Source organism: Solea senegalensis, linkage group LG5, assembly GCF_019176455.1.
Source record: "Solea senegalensis isolate Sse05_10M linkage group LG5, IFAPA_SoseM_1, whole genome shotgun sequence".
Taxonomy (NCBI): Eukaryota; Metazoa; Chordata; class Actinopteri; order Pleuronectiformes; family Soleidae; genus Solea; species Solea senegalensis.
The window spans coordinates 9,395,860-9,422,389 of NC_058025.1; the positions used below are offsets into that span (position 1 = coordinate 9,395,860).

Here is a 26,530-nt window from a genome sequence, read left to right on the forward strand (position 1 = left end):
AGATGGCAAGGGGCTAGTTGCATATATCCAGTTTTACCTTGGCAGTATCTGTCTCCAGCTTAAAACCACACACACTCAAACCCACACACCTGTACTTTCTTGTCTGCTTGTCTGAGCTGGCAAAAGAGGAGCTACAATTGGCACCCAAAATAGGAGATCAAAGATGTGACACAGCCATACATGCATGCACATACTGCAACACTCGAAATAGGGATATTGTTTTTGTCCTCATTCATCCCAAAAAGGGACAAAACATTTGCAAAACACACGCACACAGAGTGCGTTCCCTGGCCATGCAGCCTCCACCTGGGTAAGGGAATCTTTCATCTTAGCGCAACTGCCATTGGGCAGCTTTCATACACACTCACACACACTCTGCCTCTCCCCCACCTGCTCCCTCTGTCTAATATGTCGATATCAGGAGACCTGCACCACACACATAAACAAACACAAGCACCGGCATTGCTTGTCAACGAACAAATGCAGATGTATGTTTACAAGGGTCTAAATCACAAAGAGTCGATGTATTTACAATTCAAATGAACTCATAAAACTTGAGAAAGCTCTGGTCCACCTGGACCCTCTTCTGGCGGGCCTTTATAGGGCAACGCGAAACACTTCACCCTTAATGTAACTGTTTACAACAGGTGCGTATGTGACGCAACCTCCTTCTTTAGGATGCCTCGTCTGTGGAGTTACCGTGGTATACCACATTGTTGTTTGAGAACAAAAACCTGTGGTGGAGCCGTAATGGAGCTAATCTTTGGTGAACTAACTGAAACTGCCACAAGACCTTTTATGCAATAAAAACACCTCAAAACGATGAGACTAATGTTAAACAGCATAGTGAGTGGAGTACTTACATCAGAGGCGATTGTTCTGACAGGTGGGTTCCTACAGGCTCCTCTAAAAGGTCATAAAAATTAAATGGTTATATGCACTGTTGTGTTTACGTTTCATTGCTAAATTAATCACAGATCGCCTGACACAAATGTTCTTCTCATACATTCTTGTGGCAGCACAGCACATCAAAACCAATGGAGGCTCAGCTTCAATTGAGGAGCAGAGGGCAGAGCAGAGGGCAGCATTTATGTATAAATACCTTGGCCTGTTTCAAAGACTAGCGACCACCAATGACTTACATTAACCAAAATGTTTTCTACACACACACACATATAAATACTTCTAATCAAGGAATCTGACCTTTTCATTTTGGTGGCCTTTTAATGACAGCATCCACTTTACCTCACCTTCACTTATACAGCAAACTCCCTATGAAATGTCAGAGTGTGAAAGGAAAAATATATATACGGTGCTACAAGTTAGTCAGTGTGTGGATTATATCACTAATGGATTGCAACTCTCCACTGCCATTTCCTGCACTTTCTACCGGAGAAGCTTTCCCCTTAAAGTGCAAATGCACACAGGAACCAAACGAGACCAGACAACAATTTCTGTGATCACACACGCTGCCTCCTGACATTATGAAATGATTATTTTCGAGTGAGACAAATTACATTCTGTGTGTTCAACCCTCATAAAGTTGGGGATCGATGATATATAAATAAGCATCAAAAAACAATAACTCTAGAGGGTGCTAGTGTAAACATCAAAGCAACTTATTCAGCTTATTTCAAATTGATGTTCAAAAAGTATAATTCATTCATCCGTCATCTTGGTTTCACTTGGGTCAGTTAAGAGTTAATAACACCGTAGCACAGAACTACTGCCAGTCTTTGAGTACTTACACACTATCACACACAGGTTTGTGCAGCTGTGTTTTTAGGGACAGTGCATTGATTCGCAGCCTAAATAAAAGCCTTATCTATACCAAACTGAACCGTACCAAGATGGAAACACGGCATATGTGGACTACTGGCCCTGACAGAATCAGTGTGTACGCCAGACAAGGTCCTAAAGAGGTAACAAATACAAGTGCACACACGAGCAGCATATGAGGATGTTTTATAAAAATAACATGAAAGACCAGCGCCATAGACATGCACCAGAGTGCACAGGTGCCCTTGCTCAAATGGAGCGTATGAAGCTCTAATGGCTCTTATTGTCTCCTTACGCTGTAAATTTCATACACTGGGATTATTACCTGCACATATCTGCACACTAGAGTTCTCAACGGGCCTGAACATTACAACCCGACTCGACCTGACCTGACCCGACCCCGTCCGCGGGTCTTTAAGACCAAACCCGACCTGGCCCGACACACCAGCCTGAATTGTCCGCCCAAACCCGACCCGGCCCAAGTTCAGTTCACACTGAGCATCATAAAAGGGCTCCAAAAATGACTCTAACATGCACAAAGTGTCGCAACGGAGTCAGGTCTGCCCCTCACACCAAGCAGGCAGCCAGACTTACTCTTCACCACACGTGAACAGAGATGATTCACAACAAACAACATATAGTTTACAACCTGCAAGAAACGTGTTTAATGAGCAGAAAAAAAAGGAACCCGAGAACTCTACTGCATACACACACTCTCATATACTCACAAATCTGAGCACAAAATAATCATCAGTCCTTTATGCTTTGTGGTTAAAGTGGACTTTGGTCTTTGTGTGTGTGTGAGCGCTATGCTTGTATTGTGTTTGGTATGCATATGTGGTTGAGTGGAGGGAGGAAAGGGGGGTCAAGCCAGTCTGGATTTGGTCATGGGCAAACAGGTGAGAAAGAGGTTTCGTGACCCTGTGACAGGTGGGGTTAAAATTCATTGTGTAATGACAGGCAGGTACAAAGTTTACACATGAACAGAGAAGGGGCTTTAATACAGCATTCGCACAAAGGTGCTCTGAATCTTAAAGCATGCTCCACTGCAGCACAATCCGATAAAGGGCAGGTAGGAAAGCAGGGAAAAGACATGAAAACACGTACACTATGTTTGGTTTTTCTCCCACGTGTTTTCACTTTGGGAAATTATTGACCCCACTGTATCATAATATTTGCTGCACTGTGTTCCACAATACAGTATTTAAAAATGCAAACATCTGATACAGTATCACAAGCCATCCCTTAATTTCAAAGCTCTCATTTGTTAATAACAGTTAATTTTGCTGCTTTTGGAAAATCTTGGCGGGTAGTTAATCAATTTCCATAAGTGAAAACATCTTAAGAAGGATGAAATAAAGTGCATCTTATATGGTGACCATATAAATCTGGCTTATTAGGATCTCAAATGCCCTTTTTACTATAGAATATAAATAGCGCATTGAAAGTAAAGTACTTAAGTACTACACTGGGTTAAAAACTATTATAAAAAGCTTCAACTAGCATTTCAAATGCTTAAATGCTCTGAACTTCTAGAATATGTAGACTGGAGTGAATTTCACATTGTGTAGTAGCTGAAACCACTTGGTAGCTTACAACAAAAAATGACTTGCAGTATCAGATTTGTATCACTGTCTGAGCTGAAATGTCGTACGTGTTTTTTTTTCCACCCTACATCAGCTTTCATCAGACAGATCTGCTGTGACTGACTGAAACCTGAACAGAGATCCTTTAGGGTCACCATCATTTTAGGTACAGCAGTAGTTCTGACAAGTACAAAAGGCAGCATTCCTGTCTATGTTGCAGGACAATGGCAGTGCAGGTGGCATTCCTTACACAGAAGGTCTCCATACGAGGACTTGATTTATATTTAGTACTTGCTTATTTAACATATTATCGACCATCATTTTACTTCACATAACCAGCAGTGGACTCCATCCATTTGATTTCATCAGCACATTTTAAAATAGCGACTTCCATCCATCCATCCATCCATCTTCTACCGCTTTATCCTCCACATGAGGGTCGCGGGGGTGGGGGGCAATGGCGCCCAGCTGACATAGGGCTAATTTTAATATATAATGTATATTCCCACTTAAACTATGAATTAATTAAGACTGAAGTGAGTAAAAACAAACGTCCATTGTTTTTGCAAGGCAGCGAGTTGCACCTGACGCCTCTGATTTGCATTAAGTAGCCTGGGCTTCAACGTCATGCAAATGAGCAGCGGCCAACGTGATGGCCAACGCAGAATACACTGCACAGCTGTATACGTGGACATTGAATGGAAAGCATGGAAATCACTGAACCGGTGGACACGTACCTTGAGGGTCTTTAAAATGTCAAAAGATGTGGAAAAGAAATGGTGGAGGTACTATAAAAGCTGATTTGTGAAGTAGCATGACTGCGGATCAGTGATTAATCAACCTGTGGAGCCATGTACATTAATCAAGCCTCAGTACCAAGACCCCCTGTTCTCCCAACTAACACAGTAAATTAAGGTAGACCACTACAAGACACAGTCACGTCTAAGGTGATATCACAGAGACACTCACTCAGTGGTCTCCTTGATGACAAAGTGGCGCTCCCATGCGCCTTGATGCCCTGGAAACAGAAGACAGGTTGACACAACAAGCAACCAATAAAAAAGGAGAGTGTGGCAGAGACAGGGATAAATTGGTGTTAAAGCTAAAGAGAGAAGTGATGCTTAATTCTGGTAGATTTCACAGTCATTAACCAACCTCTGGCAATCCCTGCAACTGTTTACATCAGTAGCCGACTGCCTCTTTACATTACTTTACATGTCATGTCATTACTTGCGAATGATTGTAAACAGGTGTTTGTAAACTGAACAAATACAAGTGTAAAGTTTATCCAAGGTGGTCCATTCAGCGATGATGTTACAAATGCAATTTGCATTCTAATTCATTCAAATGGGTTAGTTTATACATTCATTATTTCAATAATTCATTAAATGTTGCACTATATGTCTGCCTGCGCCTATTGAAAGCCCTGGGGATTTGTAGAGACAACATACTGCCCTCTTTTCTTTTCTGTAATACTAATGAACCGCTTTAGGTGCTTTCTATAAGTGGCACTAGTTGTAATGAACAAAGGGAAAGGAAATCAGAGCTGTAGGGTGACACCACAGCAACATACAAGGTCTTTAAAAGCAGGCGATCTGATCCTCATACATATAAATGCACAGTCCACACAATGATTTGCATGCCAAAACCTACATTTTTTTATACCTACTCTGCAACAATGTGCTTTTGCATTTTGAAGAACTCAATGCGGTCTGAATTTTGCCAACTCCTGATAAATACGCCAGCTGTAGCCTTTATTTATATGGTCTGCTAAAGAGCCGCTAAGTGGGAAGTGAAGTATAAATCAGTATTTCGGCCCGACCACCGACCACTGAAAATCAAAATTCACAGATGTCATCAAATCATTTGCTGGTTCTTTGTGGCGCAGCCTTAAGAATATACCCCTATACCAACAAATGTATGGATAGTGCTTTTAAATATTACATGGTGGACCTTCAATATTAACACAATAAGAGAAAGACCATGATTTTATTTCAAAAGCTCATTACTAAGAAGAAAAGTTGCATTTCTAAATGAATATTGAATCTACATATACATGCTAAAAAACAGTGTCATGAAAGAAAGGCTTGGTATTCTGGATCACTATGATTCTGCTCTGATATTCAGGGTAGTCGAAGCTGAAGCCTCTTTCTGTGATAATTCCCTCTACTAGAATAAATTCAGCTCATCGGGTGAAAGGTGGCACAATTTTTCGCTGCATGGCTCTCAGAGTTGATTTCTGTGATGCCGTTTACACCAGAAATCCATTTATTTTTTTCTGAACAACCTCTGCATGTGTGGTGGCAACTCAGAATAGACACTACACAGACGGAAATGCTTAGCTATAATCATACAGTTGTCGTGACAACTATTCGGCTCTTTTATACCAGTGGTCTGGATGATTAGCTTTTTTATTCAGCATGTGTGTGTGTATGTGTGTGTGTAGGATTAGTGCCACACTTTTATGACCTCACATCATTGTAATCCAGATCTGATCTATATTTTGATCTGTTACACATGAACAAAAACAGTTCAGTTCAATGTTAATGGTACTTAAGTAACAACATATTTAAAGCTAAGATGAAATGTCTGTACATGAGTGTTTGGGGAATAAAAATAAAAGTGTTTATACACACACTATGAATCATATTAGGTTAATTAACCCTAAAAACAGCTACCGTACTTTCTCTAGTTCAAAATGCCATGTTCAAATTGTAAACTTTCATCACTTCAGAGAAACTGGAACAAGAGAGAGACAACGTAATAGAAAATGAGTGGTGACAGGGAGGTGCAAGGTAAGGTGAAAGAGTAACAGTGATAAAGGAGATGAGGGAGAAGGGAGGAAATGTGAACGGTGATGCGTACAGGTAATGGCAGACCGCAAAGATGAGAGTGCAGGACGGCAGAGTGAGGGGTTATCAAGGAATGGATGAGAAACATGCGGAAGGGACATATACAGAAAAGAGAGAGGACAAATGTGGAAAAAGGAAATCAAAAAAAAAAGGGTAAATGTTTAAGAAACACAACACAAAAGCATAAGAGATGATGGGGAAAGTAGCAGATGAAGATGGGAGGACAGTGGGGGACAAGGTGGTAAGGGGCAGGGACAAAGAAAGGAGAAGCAATATGGAGATGGAGAGAGTTCAGAGCATGCAGTGGGGGGAAGAAAAACCAAGGGCGTTTTTATGGAAGGACACAGTGGAGAAGAGAAATGGAATTAAGAGACGAGGAAGAAAGATGGAAGGACACAAATGATGGACTTTAAAAAAAAAAAAGCGTATAAAACCTCTAAGTAGGGCAGAAACGGCCTCTCTGGTGCCCTATATCTCCTCCCCTTCCCTCCATCTTTGTTATTTCTGTCCCCAGCAGCAGCATTACTTAGTTAGGACTATGACTGTACAAAGTGATCCAGTTTACAGGAATAGGCACTGGAGACCTACATAGTCACAATCGGCACTGGACCCTTCATCCTCCCGTTAGCAAAGACATGCAAAGCGCGGATGACGCAGATTCATATGATCTGTGACATCACTCATATTGATTCAGGGATCCCCAGCTCCAGAAAGACACTTCGACACCAACTGGTGGCATTTACGAGCAGCACTCTCTCAACAGGGGGTCTGTGGACCATGATCTGTCATGTTTGGTAAACCAAAGTCTTCTTTTTCCCTCGACTGTGGTGGATCGATAATTTCAGACAAAAACCTCCTCAAAAGGGAGAAAAGCACAGCAAAATAAGCTGTGGCAGTTCTGATTTTCCATGTACAAGCGCAGAGAGAATAGTTTTTAACAGGGCTTGAAAGGTGACATTAGTTAGAAAGTGACACCGCTTCAAACCGACTAGGAAAGCTTTCATCGGCATTTAGGGAGCATCAATTGAGATGTAGCAGGTCTACATGGTTGAAGAACCAAGAGTCTATTTTCCAGGTGAGGACATATCAGATGAGGAAACTAACCATGCAAACTGACTGGAAAGATACAGGCAAGGAAACACAGCCCATCTGTGGTACAGAGCCAGCTGCCTCAGATGAAACAAAATGATAAGTCGGGATTTTAACTGATGTTGGGTACAGTCCATTTTAAACTGCAGGAACATCTCTATGTGCTGGTTTTCTCTAGAACTTCTTTTTTCCTATGAGATAACTCTATAAAGAGCGGCCCCCAACATAACTGTTGGCACATATAGATGAAAAGATTAACATCTTAACCTCATGCTGTTGTAAGCTCACACATATCATTACTCTTCTATTTATACCGTCTTGTATCACCAGTGTAAGCTGCATTTAGTTATAGAACAAACCTAATTATATTAGAACAAATCCGCGTTGTATATGATTACATTTTTAATCTATATTTAACAAATGCTGAATTTTCTTCTTCTTTCAAACAGGAGTAAATATAATGTGTCATATTGCTCTTTTATTTCCCCCACCAACAGTGTCTATAAATACAACTTGTTACAACCTTATACTTTACTAGTTTCTTATATTTGCACATTTATTCACGCTGTTAAAAGCAGGTGAAGCCAAGCCCAGCTGGCAAAGGGGATTCGAGGCAGGTTTCCATGGCAGGGCCATTATAGAGAGACAAACAACCAGCAACACACTCACATTCACACCCATGGTCAAATGGAAGTCTCCGTTTAACCAATTCCCAATTTGCATGTGTTTGGATAGTAGGAGGATGAAACCCACACGCCACAGAGAGAGGGTCTCGATCCAACCATAATTCTAACCGGGGGTCTTCTTTCGCTGAGGTGACATTGCTAACCACCACACCACCATGTGGCCCAAATATCTTAACACATTTTATGTGTTTGCACTTATTGTAAGTCGCTTTGGATAAATGACATGTAATGTAATGTAATGTTATATTTTACATCAGTGGTTTGTCAGGGACGATCTGAGGCAGAGATTTTCCATGAGCAGACAAAAAGACATGGACTCATTTTGTTCTAAGTCATATGAAATGACATACTTCATACATTACATACAATACTTCAGTTTATTTCTTTGGAGACGAAGGGGATGAAGACGGTGTGAGAGAAAAAAAAAAGAGGGAAGAAGCTGAATGATCAACTGGCTCAGACGCTTCTCTATTCAAATATAATAGCTCACAAACAGACAAATGATTCACTTCTATCCCTCCACTCATCTTATTCCTTTCAGAAGCTGCTTGGGGGAGACTGAATGGGAGGGGTGGATCTGAAGCTGAGGGACACAAAGAGAGAGAAACATAAGGCAAAAAAAGTAAAGTTGCACAAATCTGAAGAGAATAAAAAATGACAGAGGAGAGAGCGAGAGCAAGAGAGAGAGGGAACCAGAGTGAGGGAACCATCAGGAGCTTTTGATTCTCCCCATAAATGTTCCTTTTGAGAATGGCCATGAAATTAGCTTGCTGAAAGAAAGCAGTCTCAATCGATTAAATCCCCTCTAAAAAACAGCTCTCATACCTCCAGCTCTTAAGAGTCTCTGCGGGATATAAAACGGCTTCATGCCTTTTCTCTCTAACCCTCTTCTTTATTCCTCTCTATCTTGCTCTCTCGGTTTTCCATTTTACCTTTCCCACTATCGCTATATTTGTGTGGTGACAGAAAGAAGGATAGGTCTTCAAGCGCAGTATTGAAAAATGGGGGCCGGTCCATATGTTTCAATTAGTGTTTCGCTCTACTGCTACACTGCCACTGGTCAGCTTCAGGAAGATACCTGGGGCCTCATTTATAAACCTGAGCACAGGATCCATCTGAGAGGTTGGTGTACGCATGAAAGCCAGTTTGTCTTTACAAATCACAATCCCACACCCGGAGCTTTTTTGCCAGCTTCGGGTAATGCCCATGGTTGCCCAAAAATAAAACCAATTAATATTCATTCATGTGGAGTGACTGGAAAGTCATGCCAAACACAGAGACAGAGAGAGAGGAGGAAAGTAGAAAAATGACACACAATGTGAAGTCTACTTGTTGGGGAAATGGATGCACGCGGAAACAGTTTAATTTGCTGGACACAGTGGTGTCGTCATCACTAACGCCAAAAAGGTGTGCTTCACAAAAGCACGTACGTGGCTGTGGTGCACATTTAAGTTCCACCTACAAGGTTAGGGTATGGGTTAGACCAGTGGTTCTCAAACTTTTTATGCCAAGTACCACTTGAGGAAATACTGAGCTCAGAAGTAACACCATTATCGCCAACGATAAAATACCGTGGCGTAAATAGGTCGTGCTACAGACTTTTCACAGGAGGCAGATTTATTCCCAGTAAGATAATTTGCTCTCTCATCCTCCTCCTCCTCTGCCACTCATATACTTCACACACTGGTATAGAGAAATTACATTAAGATGCAGCGGGAGGATAAGGTGACTCTAATTATCATTATTGTTATTTAATTTCTTATTATTATTGAGGTCAAAATTCCTCAGCTCCACTCTGATCACATATACCCTGGTATATATATGTACAGCAGAACAGTATTTCTGAAGTACCCATATCACAGTGAGAGAACCATGGGGTGTAGACATTGTAAGGGGGGTTTTTAGTCAAACTGGATTTGTACGTATGGTATTCACCATACCTAGAAGTCTGATTTCTGTTTCTGTGCTTCTCTCCAGCGCTGGGCTCAGTGTGGCAGGTGGAAGTCGGAACCAACTAACCATTTAACATCACTGGCCAGGAGAGCTTGCTGGTTCCTGAAAAATCCTCTTCCTCTCCGGGCTTCCATTTGCCACATCCTCTAGCAGTGGCAAATGAGCCATTTGCACATTGTGATTACATTTCTTTTTATACCCTCCCCCATTTGATTGAATCTGAACAGCTTCAGGTGTGGCACTTAAACTGATTGTAAATGACACAATGTTCCGCATAATGATGACAATAATAACAATAATTATACATTTAATTTGCATAGCGCTTTATCTGAACACTGTTGTAACATTCTTCATCATGATTTTTTATGATGCTTTAAGATTAAGTCAAAACACCAAAACATTAAAACATCATTCGAAAAACAATACGGTAAGCACAACAATCTGGATCTGTGGAAACGTGATCTCTCCTCCTGTTTACCTTATTATCCCTGAGAACGCGCTTCATACAACAAAAAAAGTTTTGTTTCATAATTACTGAATTTCTTTCAAATGTCATCTTGCAATAACAGAAATACCATGTGTTTATTTTGAACATTTTTAGGTGTGAATGTAGATTTCAGGGGGTATTTGTTTACCCCATTAAAAATAATGTCATGTTATGCTAACAAAATCTTGTTGTGAGCAGTTACAGTTGAGCTTGTTTTATACAGTGGTGACAGTTTCTGGCTATTCATCCCGTTTATGTGTGAAAGAGATTTGTTAAGCTTCATAAATGAGGCTCCTGGTCTTCAGCCTCCCTTAGTTAACGTGTCTGGAAAAGTTACCACAAAGACCAAGGCTGCAGTGTGCAATGCTTGTATATTTAGCAGTCTCTAAGAGTAAGGCATAACGTGCCCAGTGACAGGACACCAATATGCCCACTGCAACATGGACAGTCACTCCCGCTTTGGACTTATCATACACATATGACTCTAGAGAGAGCGCGACAAACTGGGGCACATTATCCTCTTTAGAGGGCTCTTTAGTGTTGCACATATTACTGTGTAGGTCTTTTTTATTTGTACACCAGGATCTTAGCTAAATCAAATTTACAGTCTTAAATTAGTCATTAAAGAGGTCTACTTTCAGCTTTCATACCAAATTACTACTAAAAATTTAAATTATTGTTGAAATGGTAGTAAATGGTAACTTTTTTTTTTCACATTCCTGAATTTGATCTGGTTGATGTGCAAAATCAACTGTCATAGAAAGGGATAATAAAGGTATGTATGATTCAACAACATGGTAAACTTCCCCAGCTGTGAAAACTAAGAAAACACTCAGTGAAAAAGACAAACGTTGGAGCACCTGACTTGCCAAGACGTGTACCACACCAATCGAAATAAGTTTTACTTCTCTTGACCTTCCTAAAAGTCAAGGAAGTCGGAAGGTAGCCCTATTACAACAGGATAAAAGATGTAACTTTGAGGCAAGTTGGCCTCAGGTTTTATTCCCGTGGAACAGAGCGTGAGGGCCATGAGCTGTCCGTATAGGACAGAGTGTACGATGGTGGGGGAAACCAGGGCAGGAGAATCCCTGATGGATTCCTGAAGCCCTGAAAACCTGAGAAGAGAGGAGAGGAGAGGAGAGGAGAGGAGAGGGGAGGGAGGGAGGAGAGGGAGAGAGGGAGAGGAGAGGAGGAGAGGAGAGGGAGAGGAGAGGAGGGAGGAGAGGAGGGAGGGAGAGGAGAGGAGAGGAGGGGAGAGGGCTAACTTTCTGCACTTTCATCAAAAAGAGAGCATATGAAAGTGAAGGAGGAGGACAAGGGAGTGAGGAAAAGTAGGAAGGCGCTCCAGAAAAGGAGAGAGGATGAATAAGATGGTCGACCTAATCAAGTGGCAGAAGCGGTAGAAATAGCTGCCCCACTTGTAGACACACTTTCTGTTGCTCGCCGACTGTCCTCAATGCACTGGGGTAGCTAACCTATATAGGCCAGTTTCATGCTGCAGCGTCTCCCAATCACTCCAAAACACACTCAGCCTCTCTCTCTCTCTTTCATACTTACACAGGCATGCACACAGAGTTCAGGGGCTAAAATCAGAGCGCACGTGCCTTGAGCTGCTGCTGAGTTAAGTCACCTGTGCTGCTAGCCTAGCTTGCTAGCGGGCAGCCAGCTGCTCCTCTCATTAAGAGCCCATCTACTTACGGGGCCTGAGCATATGGAGGACTCGATTGCTAGGTACTGGTCTTATAACAAGATAGCAATGCCAGACGGTGGAGTACTGACCACATTTCCAAATGCTGAACCTACTGTATTAAAAAAGTAAGCCAGGGATGAGGGCGGTTTCTGCTGACTGTACTACTCCTTCTGAATGTGATAAATCCCACACGCAGCCAGAGGTCACATCACATCCAGCTAATGACAAATATTGCTAATCAGGACCTTCCCTCAACTTTTTTAAATTGGGGCCAAGTCTTGTGCAGATGTAAGTTGCGATGGCAGCTGTTATCTCCTTTTATCGTCATGATTATTTTTTTTTTTGGCCATATGGTGTGCCGTTGGCAAAAAAAAAAGACAGAAGAAAAAGTTTGGACTTTGTTTCTCTAATCCATTGAAACGTTCTGTACTATTTAACGTGACTGTTACATAGATGGTAAGTGCAGTTTTCTGTCATGTGTCAGATCCACAACCAAAACCACATCTGATGTGACAAATGTAGCCCCTCTCCTCATTGTGCTTTGCTAATGGGAGTCCTTTAAATGACCCCGCTCTCTGTCACGTTCACGCATGTATGTGTCACCTTCATGCAAAGTCCCTGAGTGGAAAAAGAATCCATATAATTAAAAATATTGTCATAGTGGTTTGTGACACACGAAAACAGATGATCATAGGATGCTTTTTTTTTCTTATCATCACACAGCCATAATACATTTATGGAATGCTAATGCCACTAACTTAGTGGCACTACTTTCCTTCAAGTAATTACCTGCCAGTTTATCAACCCACTTCACCTCAGGGGTTATATAACGGAGTGAATCTTCAAAGATGAAAGCAAACATCACAATGTACCATAAGAATGAAGAAATAATCTTACTCACACACGCCTGGAGAGGCAAATCATTTTAAATGAACTGACATCACTCAGAATAAATTGAACTAAGGTAAACAAAAAACTAAGAAAATAAGTCATCTGTCATTACATAATTTGGTTGTCTGGGGGAAAAAAAAGTAACCATAGAGTAACCAACTATGCAAACAAAGTACAGTAGTGTGAGTGGACACGGTCTGTTGAGGACATCATCACACAAAAGTGGAAATTATGTGCATGAAAATGACAATGAAAAACACATAATCACAGTAATAAGAGAATTAGAGAGGTCTTTGAGGTATGAATGCTGTAGGAATGACGTTACTTTGACACTTTGAGGAGCATTTATATTGACTTTACTGTGCAAGGCCAGAGCTAACGGCTGGTTCACAAAACAGACACAAACAGGCACAAACGCACTTGACATTCAGACGGAAAAAACAAAAAAGAGGAAACAAATACAAATTTAAACTAAATGATACTACACAACCAAACCCACAGCTTTGTTTCTTTTAGCCTGCAGGACCAACACAACTGTGTGAGGCCATTAGGCCACATTTAGAGCAATGCATTAGTCAATGATGGCAAATGGAGCACAGTCATATCTAAGGTTGCATTTGAGGGTGCATGTACAAGAGAAAAGCAAGAAACAAAGAGTGGGAGAGGTAAAAAAAAAAAAAAACAACGATCAGCAAGAAGAAAACGATGAAGGAAGAACAATCGGGTAAGGCCCTGCAATTGCACTGCTGATTCATCTGATCTTGTCCCACCACCACTCGTTGCAAAATAACCACAAAATCTCTACAGACTGCAAGATTATGTAGTGATACATAGCCTACATAGATACATAGAGTCAAAGCCTATTTTGTTCTCTTTATGTCAGAGAGAACACATTCTCCTTGTTTTCTTCCACAGTACCTGTGGCTTTAATGAGGAACACTGGATTATGAATGACTGTATAGTTTCTCTTACAGTATGTGCGACTCCTCCGTGGGGGGGGTTCTATTCAATTGCACAACCATTACTGGGAGAGAGCACTGTCGGAAAGAAATTGAAGGTGTGCGACTGGCCGTAAGTGTAATAGGTACCAATATATCCCCTAATAATACGTGTACCCATCATTTAATGTACTCCTACAGACACAGGACCAAAAGTGGAGCAATCCACTGCTCTTTGTTCTTTGATCTTCAGATCTGTCACTCTCTCTCTGGTGGTTTGTTCTTAAATCATACTCAATGACTTTAAATGGGATAGAATTTAACACCTGAAAGTTAAGTAGACGGTCGTGAAAAAGTTTGTTTACATTCCGCAGCACACGCGTGGAAATCAAGAGTAAGTTCTATTTCTGTGATGCGCAAGTTAATTATGTAGCCAACACAATATCTGTGTGTTGCGTGTGGGCACACACAGATACTGTGTGAAACACAACTTTTCCACCTTCGACGATGATTCGTGCCAACTGTGTATACAACAGGAATAGAGGTATGAAAGAACCCCTGGTGCAGGAGATGGAGGAAAGTGTTTTAAAAGAGAGAGAGAGAGAAGTTAGTCAAAAGAAACAGACCACAAAACTGCTCCTGTTCCTGCAACAGGAGCCATTTTTAGACAGTCATCCATTAAGTCTGCTGTGTTCCCATACTGTCACAGCCCAGAGTAAACCCAACGAGGACATGTCAACTGAGGGTGTTAGGAATAGGTGCAGGTAGGAAGCAGCACAGCATTCTCTCCAAGCGCCGTGTGAATGGGACGGAGGAGCAAGACGTGGTCGAAAACATGAAAGTTACTGCAGTATGAAACTATAGAGAAAGCATGATTGATTAGAGTTTTAGCTAATGGAGAAATTATACTCTTCAAAACATTGAAAAGAAGAGCAAAATATATTGAGACAAAACAGGAGAAAAGAGAAGGACGGAGCTCCAAGTGAACCTCATCTATTGATATTTATGGATCATCACAAGTCTTATTTAATGCTAAAGACATTCAGTGCACACTTTCATCAGTGAGGCTGAGTTTGGAAGAAAGCAAAAGGAGGAGCGTGTGATCGGCCTGTGTGTATCTCACCTCTGGCCCCATGTGTTCTGTCTGTGTTACGCGGTCAGTCATTTGGCAGTCTTTCATCTTGAGGGCAGCTTTGGCATTTTCCTGCACACAAAACAAACACACACTCATCAACTTTGTCTGGAAACTCAACACAACTATAAAGAACATCAAGTGCAAAATAAATGAGAAAACCCAGAATTCTCCCCCAGCAGATGTATGCTTTGCCTCTTCTTGGAACACCAGGCACAGGTGCCTCCCATGCTTCGAAAATCAGAAGAAAAAAAAAATAAAAATTTCCCCTTATCCGTTTCCTCCTGGAAATTCAAGAGGTCATAAACTGGGCCGAATTGCAGGAGAACTTTTCTACAGCCAAATACAAGAGCAGGGGCCATCCTCAAAGTGCACTAGTAGAGAAGAATTCATAAAAAGTGACAGCTAGTGCTGGCCAGCCTCCTAGAAAGGTCCTTCTAGGAGATAATTAATTGCGTTCTTCTGGCAGATTTACACACCGGGGTGTAGAGAGAGAAAAGCATTGGCCCTTCCCTTCAAAATACAGCACTTTTACCTTGACCAAGGAAGTGCCAATTGCTGTGTTACCTGTGTGATTATTTTTGAAGCAGCAGGTTGCAAGTCCCCTGAATAAGAAGAACCCAGCACTATTTCCACGAGGAGCATTTTATGATGATGCCACTAATCATTCTGACACACTCACCCTACGCTGCTGCTCACAGGATGAGGAACAGAACGGATTGAAAGTTGCAGAGGCCATGAAATATTGAGAAATTCATTAACCTTGATTAAAATTAATCATCCAAATTAGGAAGAAATGAAAGTTAATTTATGATACAGCTTGGAACTCAAATATATACTGTCCTGTTCAGATCCAGGCACATATGAGGTGACAGATTGAGATAAAAATCTGTTTTCATTAGTCATGCCCATGACTACACAAAAAGCAAGATCGGCTTTCCGCAGTTAAATGTTGCAGTTGGAGCACACACGCACAAAATGCACCAGCCGGGAGAAAAGAAATCTCATAAAAAGTGACAGCTAGTGATGGCCAGCCAGAAAGCAGGTCCTTCTAGTAGATAATTAATAGGTTTTCACTGGCAGATTTACAGACGGAGGCAGAGCTCGAGAGCGCTGGCTATGAGCTGCCCTTTCCTTCAAAATGCTGCACTTCAACATCGCTGTGGGAAGCAAGTTTTTCCCTCTTAGACTTGAACAGAGACTGTGCACAACCTCGCCAATGCATTGAAGCAGAACATGTCCCCCCCCTACCCAAAAAAAAAACAACTTCATATCTTTGACAGTGACCTTTGTTTCAAGGACATACGGTGCAGATAAAAAGAAGGTTTGGCTGTGGCTGCAGAAAGGATTAAGCCCTGTAATAGACAATCTATTCATATACACACAAGCAGATATATGTATGCTGACATGTGCTGCTTTAAAAAAAATGTCTACAAAATGTGATCCAGCTGGCAGGAGGAACCAGAACATCACTGTCAGAGAGAAGTGACAAACAGATGGACAGACAGACAGACACACTCTCACACACACACACACACACAAGCAACTGAATGCCCTAACGACTTTTTGATGGATCAATGTGTGGCTTCACTATTTCATTGGATTGGAGACAGGGATAGGCAATTAGACGAAAAGAAAGAAAAGTGGAGAGATGCACACAATAAAATAAACAGATTCGGATATTGTGCTGCATCCAGACCTGAAAACTTAAAGGTACAGTGTGGAGAATTTACATGGCTTTGTAATTACAAGAGATGCACTGAAACATGGCCTGTCTATACCTGCTTAGAGTCTGTCCAAGATTAGTTTGGAACACCAATAAAGCGGTTCCAACGAGATGTGGGTACACGGTGGAACAGCACGTATTAAATTCTGGAAAGTCTCTTTGCGCAAAAGCGAAACTTGGCTGCGTACACCGCAGATTATGAACCCCCCCCGTGACATTCACTTCACACCAGTGAATGTCACACATCTTAATGGAGAACATTCTCTCTTCTCGCCCCCTTTGAGCAGTTCACTAAAGAGATCAGCTCATCTGATGCATCTGTGGCAAACGTTATTCCATTAATTGCAGCATCATGGAGTGAAAACAATGAAAAGTACGCTCTTAATGGTCCTTCGACGCGTTTTACTAAGATCTGTTCGGATCCCCTGCACTTCTTTCGCGACTGTACTCGATCCTCGACATAAAGATCAATACTTGGATGTGGGGATAAAGCTGCGCGTAGAGAAATCAACCGGGCTGCGCTGGATACGGAGAGCCCGCTAGGAGACGGAGAAGCACACAGCGACATTCCCAGCCATAACAACAAAATTAAAAGAAAAAAAAAAAAAAGAATTGGCATAACAATTTCTTTCGGTGATTTTCAGTTGCGGGCCAACATTTTTAATTTCGGTGCATCCCTAGTAATTACCTGCAGTGATGTGTTTTCATCTCCTTAAAACAAAATATCTGCCATGTTGTGTCAACAGTAGACCAGAATAGAAAAAACAAATATTGGCAAATAGAATAGTTTTTTCACATTCCTATATTACTCAAAAGCCACTACAGCTTGTCCAACAACAGAGGGCTATTCTGTTGGCTATCAATCCACAATGTATACTGAACTTCAAAGATAAAATTCACAATTTTATCAACAAATCCCATGATGAGACCACCACACCTACAAGGATATGCAATATCTGATAAATCTGATGAGACAAAACGCACCAGTGAGCCACACTGTCTTATGAGTGTCATCATGTGTATCATATTCATGTTCCTTTTTGGGCCAATGCTCTTTTTTTTTTTTTTTTTGAATCAAATTGAATCTTTTCCTAACTTTTTAAACTATTACGTGACACACAGACAGATGTTGTTTTCTTTGGGATTGGTATTAGAAAAAAATAAACAAATGGAATGTGAACATTATAATTTTAAATTTGCTGCCTGAGATCAAGTGTTGAAATAAAAGCTGTATGAGGTAAGGTACGCAGTGTCCATTATGTTGTGCAATGCAAACAGCATAATTTAGCTAATGTCTGTGCAGAATGTTGCAATTACTGCCATCACTCACGTCGCCCACAATGCTACAGCTGCAGGGTTCTTCTTACAATGGCTATACTTAACATTGCAACGTGATGTTTGTACTGTTGATGTACATTAAATGGACACTTCCAGGTACACCTGGTAGATTTAGTGCAACCTAATATTACTGCTCAGCAAGGAGTCACTTTACAGTAAATGCTGAAAGGTAATGTCTTTCATCTGTGCACAAAAGAAAAACTAGAGTTATCTACTTGCAGCCATATTCCTCCACCAGCTAGTTAGGCCGCCATCACTATTATCTGTCAGCCATTCTGTTACGGTCGAAATTATTGACCAGAAAAGTATTTTTGCAGTTCATTATTCTGTCACAGCAAATGACTGCAATATTATGTCTTCACTTCCCATTGTTTCATCTTATGAGGCACTTCATAATCATTATTTCCAAATCATTTCTTGACTAAAAATACAATTATCGAGGTCACACTGACCTTGCCCTCTGATCAACTAATCTAATTAGTCCGTCACTGTGTTCAGATTACCAGTCATACTGGTGAAATCCTAATTCATTCTAGATTAGATTTGAAGGTTCATGACAAGTCAACAGCACACATGCACACTACTACAATTTTGCATGTTTTAACAACAGAAACATTTGAGATGTGAGCCTAATCGGTATTAGCAACCCTATTGATCCCCAACAGGCGAAGTTAAGAAATTCATCGAAAAATTGGTGGGTGAGATTTAGCTGTAGAGAATGACACTCTCCACTCCAATGGTGCTTGAAGAGAACAACATGACCATTCTTATTTGTGTAGCATGGCTACATATCAGATATATTATCTGATCAAGGACAACATGAAAAAAATCTGAATCCCATGAACTGAAAAAAATCCTAAGAGTCCTAAGTCAACATTTTTGCAGTTTGAAGAAACTGCTTTGTAACAATCTCGTCACATCGTTTTCAGAGGCCACTGTATTGACCTTGATCTTGGACTTTGTGCCATATTTAAAAAACACCTCACTGTGTGTTCACTGGAGCGGGATGAACAGAAGACACTAGAAAACAACACGACAGTGCGAAGGCAGAAATACATCACCCTTGGGAACCTTTGGGGCTGCGTAGTTCAGACATAAAGTTTAGCTTTACCTAAGAAAATGAATAATATTTAGACTTCTGTGACGCTGTCAGGAAGGCGATGGGTTAGCAGTGGTGTTATACCGGACGACACTCCTCCCTAGAGCCAAGACACCTTTTTCTATTCAGCCAGTAAGTATACGCACACGTTTTGAGATATTTTTCACAACCCTCAAATAAACTGAGAAATGTCACGTTTATTTTGCTATAGTGCTGTTTGTGTTTTCCATCAGTAATTTAGAGCGCCATGCATGCATCATTCTGAATGACAGTAAGGTGAAATCACTTCTGGTTAGAAATGTACTTTATCACGACACTAAAATCTTTTGACAATCTCTTGAGCCTTTGGTACAGCTAAAAATATAAGTTCGAGCAGCCTCCAGACAAATCAATCATCCTTAGCCACAGACTGCCACAATGAAGCACTATCATCTTTAAGAAAATATGCACCCAAACTCTCATCTGCTCATCTGGAGTACTTCATATCAAGTGTTTTATTTAATAAAATCCAGCTCCTTGGGAAATGAAATGATAATTAAATGTAAAATTCATTATATATTAGAACTGGGCTATAGCCAAGTTTTGATAATGCTAAAACTTTCCCCTAATTTCTCACAGTATATGGTTATTATCAGATGATTTAACAATCCCAATGATGCATACCTGCTGATTTTCCACCTTAAGCTACATTCTTTTTTTTTCTTTTTTTTGCCTTTTGAGCCGTTTAAACAAAATACATCATTATTGTTTTATTCACACAATGACAAAGTGCAATACATGTTCCAGTTTTATTCTCTTGTGTTAACATTAACAACTTCTATTAACAGCATGTATAAAGCTTGTGCTCGCCAGCTGTTGTATTACTGAAGTGGTGAGAGAAAGCGGAGCACAGGAGAGAGTTCACAGTAAACTGTCAATATGGTTGTAAATGTACAGTAAATGCAATTTTTCTGCACATTTTAGCACTTCTTGCGGGGGGCGCCGCACCCAGTGTTTTAACACCCACACTTTTACTGCAGTTTTGCACATACGCCTTATGACAGTCACGCCGTTTCTCTGGCCACTCTGTGTCCGCGCTCGCTGCGGCTGCCTCCACTCTTCCCACCCTCTCCTGTTGTTGCCTCAAACATGACACCAGCTTTGAGTGTGACCGGCTTTTGATTGGCTGTTCTGACTTATTTTCCGTTACGGTCAGTCACTTTCGGACATATGGAAGCCCGAAGTGGGCACGTAACAAAAATAAAAGAATGAAGATATTCCTCGAATCAGGGGAAACTGAGGTTGGGAAGCACCATTTTTCAAAAATACTACCCCTATTCTAGAAATACAAAGCTAAATGCAAATTGGTGAAGTAGTCCTTTAAGACAGTCAACCATGAGCACTGTTAGATCATGGTCAAATAGCATGCTGTATGCTTAACTCCTCGGGTACCAAATTACAACACATCAGCTACACTAGTGGTCACCAACATGGTGCCCACAGGCCACCAATGTGGTGCCTGCACAGTTTTAATGGCTGAATGAAGCCATTAAGATGAAGATTTGACCTGAGTGAGACAGAGTAGGTGTGTGTTTGTGTGTGTGTGAAAGACAAAAATTGTGCATGTTTTGTTTTCATAGTTAACTGTATGTTGTCTGTATGAGTAAGCACTGGAATTACTGTGTATGCAATTGAATGCATAATATTCATCATTGAAATGAGGTCACTCTCAGCCTCAAAAATGTCGGTGACCCCCTGAGCTAGTACATACGATTAGACTAAACTCACATTTTGTTCTGTTCATCTTGATCATTAAGTTAAATTTCAGTTTTCACAAGAGTCCACTGATTTGGTTGTTAGAAAGAGAAAGGAGCATGTGACCATGCATGAGCAAATAAGTGATGCAAATGCGTAATGAGAGGTTTCTTTTGGAAACAATGCAACAATGTCCATACAGAGTGGGGTCATTTCCAGGGGGTTGTGGTTATTTTATATGGTTATTTTGATGTTAATCAACTTAAATTCAAAGTTAGAAACATAACAATATGAAGAATAGTATATATCTACTATGATTCTACGGTCATTGAATTTAAAGCTTTTCTGACTCGACACTGGCACTGCTGCTAAAGACAATTAATTCCGGGGGAAACACTATACTGTATTACCTTATTATCGCCAAATCCTATAATATATCAGGAAACACTGCTGGCTGTGTGTATTTGATGACAATAGAAATAACAGGAAGAAATCGTTCACTGTGAATAAAAAGGTGTTTCAGTGTTAAGTACAGCACTAACTTTGGAAAATGAATTTCAGAGAAAGATAATGCTTTGTTACATGAACTGTTAAACAGTGGCAGTCGACTGACAACAGCTGCTTTCTTGAGAGGCTATAGTGAGGAAAAAAAGCTCCAGGTCTGAATATTGAGTCATTCCAGACTTGCCTGTAATTTGGGGGTGGCGATGTACCTGTAGCAGTCTAAGTGGCCATCTGAGTCCATAGATAAGTCTGGGGTCTGAATGCAAATGTGCTCAACTATGGTAGCGCGTGCAGATTGGGTGCTGAATACAGCCGAAGAGGAGGGGAGAGAGGAAAATAAGAAAGGAGAGAAAGGAGAAGACTGAGACAGATGAGATGGGAGTGCCAGAAAGTGATCAAAGGAACAGATGCCAAATGAGACTCAAGTCATTGGATTAGATTGGCATCTCCCAAAATACTTCCATAACACTGGCACATTATCCCACGAAGGCCGAGCATAATGTCTGCATTTCATCAATTTGATAGAACAGGTGACACATTAAAGATGTGATGTGATTTCAAACGAAGCAAATTGTTGCTGTACGGAGCCTTTATGCAAACGATCCTGCAAATTTGTATCTAAAACTGGAATATGGGAACAAACGCTGGCAATACAATCTAAACACATATACTGTCTGTCTATATATGTTAGGAAGAAGGAGGAGGAGGAGGAGGAGGAGGAGGAGAAGTAGTAATCGTTAACTGGATTCCCTATCATTTTGCTATCACATTAAATGAGCAGGTACAAGTAATTTACATTGATCTTGCTTGTGCCACGCCATGTGATGCTAATGAGATTTCAAGCCAACTAAAAAACAATCCTAACGTTTATTTTCGCTCTCTTTCCTGTATGTAGTCTCTTATAGCAGAGGGCCATAAGAAAGAATAAAAACTAATTAAAACCATTTCTTCAAAGTATTACAAGTAAAACCTTTGTTTTTGGTATATGTTTAACCTTTCAGAAAAGATCCTTACTTTGAGTACTTTAATTTATATCCATAAAACAAATAATTCAAGAATATTCAAGCTGCTTTAATTATTCATTTCAACATGTAGAAGAACAAAGACCAAGAGAGGAAAACTTGGAGAGATATAAAATTAGATGAGCAGAGCCTCCATTTCTCAATGTCTGGCACTATAAATCGCAGAATTTTGGAAATCGTTTTGCTTAATTGGGCTTCTTAAAATTTCCCATTACTGCAAATCCTGTACCGCCATGTCATCAGTCAATCATTTCTTTTTACGTCATTATTATATATCATAGTCTAGTTCTTCCAATCTTACTGATCCTTCAAATCTGTTTTTCTGTCTTTTCTATTTTGCTTTCTAATGGGAGATGTTCATGAGGTGATTACCGACGATTTAACAATTTCATTTTACAATTTAACACCATTTTAGAGCTCAGAATACCACAATTCACCAAAGTAAAATTTGCTTTGTTCTCTTAAGTTTCATTGGAAACCAAATGTGTGGGGATCGAGGGGATCTTACCAGTTCATTCTGGAGTCTGAGAATCAGCTCATCTTTCTCCCTCAGCTGTTGCAACAAGGCCTCCTCTCTGCTGGGATCCTAAACACAAACAAGACATGCATGTGTCATACGTTTCAGTAGTGATTTATCTGAGGTACAACAACACTACCACAAAAAAGAGGTATGCCAACATACAACAACATGTACCTGTGTGTGTGTGTGTGTGTGTGTGTGTGTATCATGTAATGAAGTTATATCATGTGATGTAAGCAGCAGGACTGGACCCCAGAGCACACAGCACTTACATATGACCTTGTGTTGTCAGGGGACATTAACGTAGCCAAGAAGGAGAGAAGTGGCGGAGACACAAGAGAGAGAAATATGATAATCCACATAAAAGTAAGTCAATTGTTATTGCACCTTTTAAAAATAACAGAAGCAGCAAACGTGTATTTAGGTTTGTGCTTAACAACTTTGTCGACATTTTGATTTTGTGTCCACTGCACAAACTCGGGCAACACAGAAAGTGCAATATCACGAAGTGCAATGTCCAAATCAAAGGGCACTGCAATTATTTCATTACGATAAAACCAACACATTATGGGGAATTTCTGCAGAGCCGCAGGAATTCACTGGCTCCAAAATGTTGCTATTCAGAGGAGAATTAAAACGTTATGTGTCACAGTTGCTAAAAAAAATAACAATAAAAAGAAAAATCATCATGATTAGAAAATACAGTATTTTCAAAAGTCTCAGGGCACTGGAATGATGGGACTGAAAGTTGGTCTTATACAGTACTTTAGTGTTGTTTTTTGTTGTTTTAGCTATGCTATTATGACCAATTATACAGTGAAGTATAGTGATGCAGAACAGTTATTTCTCCATCACTTTATTGGTCCACATACAGAAAATATGGGAAACATGTCATATTAAGTGTGCCCTTAGACATACACTGAAGACACTGGCTCTCTTAAACCTGGACTAGAACCCCTAATTGATTGCGTTTGTCCCATTACTTCACGTCAAAACATTTCTGCTGTGAAAAAAGTCTATTACGGCAGGTTTATTCAAGACAAGCGTGAGCGTTACATGCTCATATATGAGTTGAACTCTGACAGCTTGTTCATATATAAGACCGAGAATCTGACAGACATTATGTACAACAAAGCTGAGACTTTTGCAGAGTATTGGAGAGAGATTGTGCTATTCTTCAAGTGTAAGGGAAGCTGACACTAAAGAGTTGATACTTTAACTAGTGAAAGCTATGGAAGTTATTTAAAAACTGCACACATGTTTAAAATAACTTTGTCTGAACTGTGGAACATCACAGTTGCCACAGGATCTCGGGCTACACCAAAATATCTGGGCTACAGACTTGGCAGTTTTAATTAATATAGTCAAGGGCGAGACTCAAGGAGAAGGAGAGAGTGGAAACAAACAAAAAAAGACTAGAGAGAGTTGAAGACGGGGGAGGCTAGGAGGGAGCTAATGAATTGACAGAGAGTGAGGGGGAAACGTGAGAAAAGGGGAGACAGTGATAGAGAGTGGGAGAAGGACAGAGAGAGCCTGAGGCTTAGTGTCATGGTCTGAAACTGTGGGGAGCCATCTGGCTAAAAAGCAAACAGAGTCAGAAGGAGACCACAGACCACAGGGAACCATAAACTTACAACACTGTCCTTTAAATGACCTAGCTGATGCAAAAGGAGACAGGTAAGCCATCATTCTTTCTTCACTCACATCAAAAGTGAGAAGCGTGTGTGTGTAGGTAAGGTGTTCAGATCCTTTTTGACCACCTGACAGTAAATTTGATTGGGGAATGACTTAAACACTTAAGTGGCTGCAAGAATATGCTCTACTTTACTCACCACGATAGCAAACATACAGAGATTCTGGCCATGCGCCAAAATCTCCATGAATTGTGAGGGGCAATACAACCAAAGACATGCAATGTGTGTGTATATAAAAAAAAAATTGAAAAAAAAAATTTGATAGCATAATAAAGCTAAAAGCTTTTTGCCAATGCACCCATGGTGATAAAACGTTGAAAAACAATATCTTCCCCTGTTGGGAACTAGAAAGCAATATACACAAAGAAATCCAGTGGTGCAAAATCAGAATGGACTGTTACCTGGCTTTAGAGGGGAGGGGAACTGTATTTATAGAAAATAATATTCTTTTCTACTTCCAGTACACACAGGTGGACGTGGAAAGCACCGCACTACTGACATGAGATTTGAATGAGGTTGAAAAATTAACATGCTGTGAAAATTGCTCCATTAGTCAACCACTAAAAATTAATCTCACCCCAGATTGGGGCTGTTTCAAAGAAACTAAAACAGCAAGGCATGTACACCGCTGTGCCCTGTCCGTGCATGTGTGACACCACAGTTGTAATTCAAATGTTCCGAACAGGCTTATGAATAAATCCCGACAGATTTTATTCACTCGCGCGGTTTGTTTTTGGCTTGAGTGCAAGTACGAGTGAGGAAAAAAATAAGAAATGGGTATGAGTCAAAAAATAGGTATTGCACTTTACCCAGGCCATGTTCAATGTCACCCAGTTGAGTAAAATGTCAAGCAGCTGAGAAATCCTCATATAACCTCAATGTGATGACACAAGAGTGGAAAAAAAAAGATCTCTGGACTAACTTTGTAGTCAAGATGGATATGAGCAGCCCTACCTTGCATTACATACAAAAATCATTTAAAATGAGGGGGACATTACCTTCCCTAAAACTAAATTGAAAAACCGATTTGGTTTGCTACAAGGAGCGCCAAGAATACGCATTAAGTTGCCCATCAGGTGGCATTCCAACCAATTTTTCAAAGCAGAATTGAATGGAAAGGGCCGAGAAAGAAGAGTGGGGCATGTGAATTTATTTCTAATGTGATTGGAATGGCCCCGGTGGAGATAAATTTGATCAAAATCATCTAAGTGCATCCGCTTCAGGTGATTTCGTATGGCGGCTGAGGTCACTCTACGCTAGCAGCAGCCAGCTGTGGAGGATATGGAGATGAATTAGATTCCCTTTGTTAGCCCGAAAACTATTCAATTTGTTTACTTTTTTATGGAAAGACACATTTGATGATATGTGAGGGTTGTTTACTGTGTGCGTTAATTCAATACGCTTAAGAAATTACCAATTACTTGAAAATGGACGAGGGGATTGTGAGAAATAACAGCAACGTTAAATACATTCTCCTGGCAATGTACCAAAACATCTAACCATAACCTTGCACTTTTGAAACAAGTGTCTGTGACTGTATATGATATATGTCCTGATAAGTCACTGCACAATACCAGCGAACCCTTTGTGAACACACATCTGCTCCAAATAACTATTAAACCCATTTAATAAAATCAAACAAAGCCATGAATATGTGCTTGATCTAAAAAATAAATAAATAGCCAAGGAAGCGGGCAGTGATATCAGTCTTTCCCCATTTTCCAGTCCATATTCCAACCGTTTTCTGCCGCCTCACTTTACTAGCGTCCATAAAACACATCACTCTGTGTGCGGTGCAGGAATGTAGATG

General features: G+C 40.5%; 1 protein-coding gene across 3 annotated transcripts in view; it reads right to left on the reverse strand.

Annotated features, from left to right (window-relative positions):
* Positions 1 to 26,530, reverse strand: part of ccser1 (coiled-coil serine-rich protein 1) — a 117,994-nt gene that overhangs the window by 41,612 nt on the left and 49,852 nt on the right. For all 3 annotated transcript variants that reach the window (XM_044025198.1, XM_044025200.1, XM_044025199.1), the window contains 2 exons: positions 23,015 to 23,092; positions 15,075 to 15,155 (listed from right to left, as the gene is read on the reverse strand). In XM_044025198.1, coding sequence (XP_043881133.1) covers positions 15,075 to 15,155; positions 23,015 to 23,092 — 159 coding nt within the window. The remainder of the gene's footprint in view (positions 1 to 15,074; positions 15,156 to 23,014; positions 23,093 to 26,530) is intronic.